Source organism: Octopus bimaculoides, chromosome 1, assembly GCF_046866305.1.
Source record: "Octopus bimaculoides isolate indiv1 chromosome 1, ASM4686630v1, whole genome shotgun sequence".
Taxonomy (NCBI): domain Eukaryota; kingdom Metazoa; phylum Mollusca; class Cephalopoda; order Octopoda; family Octopodidae; genus Octopus; species Octopus bimaculoides.
Genome location: NC_142928.1, coordinates 96,541,624 through 96,547,656, shown reverse-complemented (window position 1 = coordinate 96,547,656; position 6,033 = coordinate 96,541,624). Strand labels below are relative to the sequence as shown.

Genomic DNA, 6,033 nt, shown 5'->3' with positions numbered 1-6,033 from the left:
TTGTTATTTTACTTGCGGGCTACACAACTGCCAAAGATTTATGGGACATTCTTGGCGACACATCCATACCGCTCTTTTTATTCCTCCGTCACTTCATCGCTCGATCACTGTGTTTAATCATTTTACCAATATTTATCTACATGCTTATATTTTGTGTACATTTTAAAATTCTTCATAAAAGTGGCAATGGAGATGGTTTCTACAGTTCTGCATTTCAATCTCAGCTTATTGGCAATAAACTTTACAATGTCAGCATGCCAGAGAATGTAGCCTATGGAAGTGTAATTTCTCTGAAACAAAAGAGAGCTGGTGGTGCTTACTTGCATTCCCATCACCACCTTTATCCAGAGGAACATCCTCCTCGACAGCAACAAGTTACTACCTACAGCCACAAAGATGAGAATAACTTGTGGAAAATTAAATATCCAGATAGAGAAGCACCATTTTCAACATCACCTCAGATTCTGAAAAATGGAGATCTGATTCGGCTGGAACATGTAATAACTCGTCGGAACCTACACAGTCACCAAGAAGTAGCTCCCATTACACAGAGACATTATCAAGTGACAGGTTATGGTCAGGATGGTGTAGGCGATGGTAATGATATGTGGATTGTTGAAATTGTTGGAGTATCTGATAGGAATTCTGTACAGACTGTACGCAGTAAAGTCCGTTTAATACATTACTATATGCGATGTGCTCTTCAGTCCCATGATATGAGATTGCCGAAATGGGGCTGGGAACAGCTTGAAGTCACTTGCAACCCTAATATCAAAGATCCCAAAACTTTGTGGAGTGTAGAAGAAGTGTGGGATTCACGGTTGCCTAATGTTAGTTTTGAGGTATACTCTCCTAATTTCCTAGAGAAATTTATTGAGAGCCATGTTGTTATGACTCAAGGCAACAGTGGCCTAAAACCAAGTGAAGGTGAACTGACGTCCAGACCCTGGCAGTGGCCCATTGACTACAGAGGGCAAACATTTTCTGGTAAAGATCATCGAATATATTTATTAGGTAATCCAGTGGTTTTCTGGGGAAATATTGCTGTCTTTGTGCTATTTCTCATCATTTATATTGTATATGTAATCCGGCACCAGCGAGATCCCACATATCAGGAGAAATTAATTAGTTTTAACCAGAGGACATTTAATTCCTGTTGGTGGTTGATTCTTGGTTGGGCCTTACATTATTTTCCATTCTGGGGTATGAGTCGTGTTCTATATTTCCATCATTATTTCCCAGCATTCCTATTCAATGCCATGTTCACTGCTATCATGCTTGATTATCTCATCACACATTTTACCATAAGTTTCCCTGAACATTTAGCAACAACTTTCTACCACTGGTCACTAGGATTGGTAATTTCATGCCTTGGATTCAGCTTCTATTTATTTGCCCCACTTGCTTATGGTATGTCTGGTCCAGAGGCTGCTGATGAATCAAGTAAAATGCATAAGTTAAAATGGCTGAATTCCTGGGAAATCTAATACATACAGAGATGTCTAGCTGTTATTTCCTTATGCAAACTACTGAGCTTTCTGAATACCTTAATTTAAGACCATTATATTCAATTACTTCATTAGTTTTGTAATTCCATTTCTATTACACACATGTGCTGAACAAATTACTAATTATGTTAAGTTCCTTCAACATAAAATGTTCTTCCTTAGTGGATATATTTAACTTAGTATGCTCTTAGAAATTTACACTTGTATGGCTTTAACAATTTTTCAACAAAATTTATAATTTCTAATTCTAATTTGGCAGCAATACTTTTTATCTTAAGCATACAAAATATTGTAATTTTTTGATAATTTATTCTTTCATTTATTTCTTTAATTTACTCAACCAATTTTTTTAATTACCTAAATGTATTTTCACCAATTGTTTTATTGTACACACACACACACACATCCATCCATGTATACACACATGCTATATATGTGTGTGTGTGTACTTTCATAGTCTTCTATGTCACATCTAGTCACTGTTCTTCCTATGTCACAGCCCTTGTTTCACTTGTACATGCACAGCATTTTTGGACCACATGTATTTTGTTCCCATGCTATTTATTTTGAGGCCAGATGTCCAACTCTGTTTGCATGATCTATAGCTTATCTGAGGTTTCCGTGATGGGCACTTTGTCACTATGGATTAGAGGTGATTAGTAACTCACCACTGATGTTGATGCCACCTTTCTGACCACTAATTACCATATCAAGATGTGAAAACCTTTGAAGAGATGGCATTTCCCTGTTTGGTTACTTTCCTGATTGGAACTCTTATGAGTGAGGATAGAAGATCTGTATTAGTGGTACATCCTGAATTCACTTCCCTGAGAAGTTTGATTTGTTGAGTGTTGATCCCTTGCATCTCCAGAGACTTCAGCACATCATTCACTTTGATGCTACGCATCAAAGTGAAGGAAGTGCTATATATATATATATATTTATATATATATATATATATATATATATTTAAAACCTCTCTTTCATTGGACACTGTGCAGGTGGCATGTAAAAAACACCATTTTGAACGTGGCCGTTGCCAGTACCATGTGACTGGCCCTCGTGCCGGTGGCATGTAAAAACACCCACTACACTCTTGGAGTGGTTGGCATTAGGAAGGGCATCCAGCTGTAGAAACTCTGCCAGATCAGATTGGAGCCTGATGCAGCCATCCGGTTCACCAGTCCTCAGTCAAATCATCCAACCCATACTAGCATGGAAAGCGGACATTAAACGATGATGATAATGATAATGATATTTAAAAGAAAAGTTCTTCCTCATATATATATGTGTGTGTGTATGTATATATATATATATATATATATATATATATATATATATAAATTTCTAAAATTTCTTTTGCTGCTCTATGTTTAATAATATATATATATATATATATATATATATATATATTTATTTATTTATTTGGATGAGAATTTAGCTGAGCAGTTCAGTAACTGAGAGTTATGATAGTGTTTCAGTTTATATAGTATTTTTTTATTTTTATTTTGTTTGGATGTATGTATGTGAAATGGTAGCAAACTGAGCTTACAACTATATTCACTGGTTGCTCACCTACTATACAGTACTTGCTATACATAGATACTGCATGTGAACATGTCATTATGTAATGTCTATGCATAGACACTGCATACTGACATTGATCCCACCAAAATGACATCTAAAATTCATTATCATTAATCATCATCATCATTTTTGTGTCTACTTTCCCATATTAGAAATGTTGGGAGGGACATTTTGAGACAGTGTGGGTTTTTTTTTTTTGGTTGGAAGCTTTTGCTGTACCAACTCTTTAGTCACTTCTTATGTTACACTGAGACTCAATGTACCTATTTTACTATATTGCTACACATGGACATGTGTACTTGCTACACATGGACATGTGTGCATTCTTTTGTTTTCTGAGGTTTTCTTTTATAGTGATTGTTACCCAGGTCATGCTGGAGCACTACCTTGAATATGTGTCTAGCATGCAAACAGAACCAACATGCAACATTTCTAAAAGAGTGTTATTTCTCACTAACTTAAAATAAATACATCCCCAAATACTCAGTTTTACACAAATGAAATTAAGATCATCAAATAATAAAACAGTGCTAAACTAAGCCAAGAGAGTAGGTGATATTTTCTTGATCTACGGTAGCAAGTTGACAGAATTGTTAGCATGCCAGGCAAAATTCTTAGCAGTATCTCATCTGTCTTTACGTTCTGAGTTCAAATTCTGCCGAGGTTAACTTTACCTTTCATCCTTTCAGGGTCAATAAAATAAGTACCAGTTGAACATTGAGATCACTTAGCCCCTCCTCCAAAATTGATGGCCTTGTACCAAAATTTGAAATCAATATTTTCTTGACCTGCTAGAAATAGCAACCAAATCTTCCTGAAATCAAACCCCCATCATCTTAAGCAAGGAAGAGCACTTTGTGGATATTGCTTGTCCTAGATGACCCTAAAAATACAATGTGATCGTGGCTGGAATGCCTTTCATTAAAGCAGTCTGGATCAAAGCTGACCTTGTGCTAAACAGCACCTACAATGCTAAATGATATACTTTTTAGGTATTTATCTTAATAACCATAACAGCACACTCAGTACACACCATTGTAAGCACGTGCAGATTGAGACATGTTTGAACACATTTATCTATATGAAATATCAATCCAAAAATTACATTGTGTTGCACTCATATTCATATTTTATTTTATCTTATTTACGTTTAAAAAAAATTTTTTACTATCTTTTTCTCTTTACCAGAGTCACAAGTACATTGTCATGTTTATTTTGAATTATTTTTATTGATCTAATTGTTTTGATATGCAAAATTTTTGTTTTTATATGAAATTTGGTGGCTTATGACAAAATTATTTAAGAACAGATATTTCATCATAAATTTGAAACAGACATTGTGTGTGTGCTTGTATATGTATATATGTGTGTAATATCTACCTGTGGTGGATGCATGTGCTTAATGAGTTTAACAGGGGGATGGCACATACACACACACATAGACATATTTATAATTGTATCACATATTGACCAGACTGTTCGATGTTCTTATACATTGCTAGTCACAATGCACTTACTTGTATTGTAGCTTACCCCTGAACAGAATGTCAGTCCATCAAAGTACAATCAAACAAGCTTTTGTCAACATCATAAAATGTCTTCTTACACAGTTAAAAGATTAATTTAAGATTTTCTGAATGAATTGTAATATCACTTGTGATTTTCATTACTCTGAGTGGTTGGCGTTAGGAAGGGCATCCAGCTGTAGAAACTCTGCCAAATTTAGATTGGAGCCTGGTGTTGCCATCCGGTTTCACCAGTCCTCAGTCAAGTCGTCCAACCCATGCTAGCATGGAAAGCGGACGTTAAACGATGATGATGATGATGATGATGATAAATAATTTGAAGGAATTTCCAAAATCAGGTTATGGACTTATCAAGGTTTTGTAGTCTAATCTATAGCATTTATCCCACCTTACAATATGTGTGTATATATATTTTTCACAAGGAAAAAGTTGACAGTGACACTGAAGTCTGATGAAGGTTAGTATATATATATATATATATATATATATATATATATATATATATATTCTTGGCAAACAGGACACAGTCGTGCATTTAGAGAATTAACATATATATTAGGGCTATTAGACAAAAGAAACAGGCTTGGAAGGACTGGAAGAATGGTGGTAGCAGGGAATTGTATCAGACTGTCAGAAGGGAAGTTAGGAGACAGGTTTATTTAGCCAGAGGGGAAGCAGATGAGAAAAAATTTGCCAATGTTCTGCGCCATGAGGACCAAAGACTTGAGGTATTTCGTGTTGCAAGACAGTGTGTGAGAGAGAATCGTGATGCCGTGGGAGAGAAATGTGTTTGCATGGATGATGATACACTTGCACTAAACGAGGCAGCAAAGAAAGAGGTTTGGAGATGCCACTACAAATGATTTCTCAATAAAGAAAACCAATGGGAGAAAGAGAGTCTGCCGAATGTCGACCCAACAGAGGGACCAGTGATTCGAGTTGACAGTACCATGGTAGATAAAGCAATTAAGAGTATGAAGACAGGGAAAGCCCCCGGCCTATCAGGAATCACTGCAGAGATGCTCAAAATATCTGGCTGTGTCAGCTATAGCCTAGTCATCCATATAGTTAACCAGGTGATACCCGAAGGAGTCATACCCAATGGCTGGTGTAGCAGCACCATAGTCAACTGCTACAAAGGTAAAGGTGACGCTTTAGATACAAATAATTACAGAGGTTGTTAGATCAGGTAATGAAAGTCATGGAGAGGGTCATAGCCCAACTAATTAGGGAGAGAGTTAGTTTAGATGAGATGCAGTCTGGGTTTGTGCCAGGAAAAAGCACCACTGCTGCTATATTTCTGGTGAGACATCTGCAGGAGAAATAAAACCTCTGTACCTAGCCTTCGTTGACATGGAGAAAGCCTTTGACAGGGTCCCCCGATCCCTTCTCTGGTGGTCAATTAGGAAACT

At 36.4% G+C, this 6,033-nt stretch overlaps 1 protein-coding gene across 1 annotated transcript in view; it reads left to right on the top strand.

Moving 5' to 3' along the window:
* LOC106876023 (protein O-mannosyl-transferase 2) overlaps nt 1-1,884 on the top strand; it is a 3,226-nt gene extending 1,342 nt beyond the window's left edge. The window contains exon 1 of the mRNA XM_014924397.3: nt 1-1,884. This exon is cut by the window's left edge and continues 1,342 nt beyond it. Coding sequence (XP_014779883.1) covers nt 1-1,487 — 1,487 coding nt within the window. The 3' untranslated portion in view covers nt 1,488-1,884.
* The last annotated feature ends 4,149 nt before the right edge of the window (nt 1,885-6,033 follow it).